Here is a 334-nt window from a genome sequence, read left to right on the forward strand (position 1 = left end):
GGTGCCTTTGGCATCCGATTTGGACTGAGTAAGATAGCTGTTGTCGCTTGTCGTACCGACACGTTTTCTTTAGCGAAATGTGTTTCCTCTGCTGGTTGAGCGTAAGTTTCCGCTATAGGTTCGATTAGAGATTTGGATGAAGAGTCTATCTTGAGTTTATCTGTATCTTGCGTATTAGACTTCGTTTTATCGGATCTTTTCTGGTTGCCTGTTTTCGTCTGACCTTTCTCCGTTTCTCGCTTCTCAGTTTTTTCATCGTTCGTATCACTAATGAAAGCTTTATTCTCACCTATTTTCTCCGGACTCTCTGGAAACATTGCCCTTTCTATTTTTA

General features: G+C 41.3%; 1 protein-coding gene across 1 annotated transcript in view; it reads right to left on the minus strand.

Moving 5' to 3' along the window:
* The window catches only part of LOC116853533, a 979-nt gene that overhangs the window by 503 nt on the left and 142 nt on the right, over positions 1-334 (minus strand). The window contains exon 2 of the mRNA XM_032834657.1: positions 6-223. Within this exon, the coding sequence (XP_032690548.1) occupies positions 6-223 (218 nt within the window). The remainder of the gene's footprint in view (positions 1-5; positions 224-334) is intronic.

This window comes from Odontomachus brunneus, unplaced genomic scaffold, assembly GCF_010583005.1.
Source record: "Odontomachus brunneus isolate Ranch 3 - 2012 unplaced genomic scaffold, Obru_v1 Obru_scaffold_349, whole genome shotgun sequence".
In the NCBI taxonomy this organism is placed as follows: Eukaryota; Metazoa; Arthropoda; class Insecta; order Hymenoptera; family Formicidae; genus Odontomachus; species Odontomachus brunneus.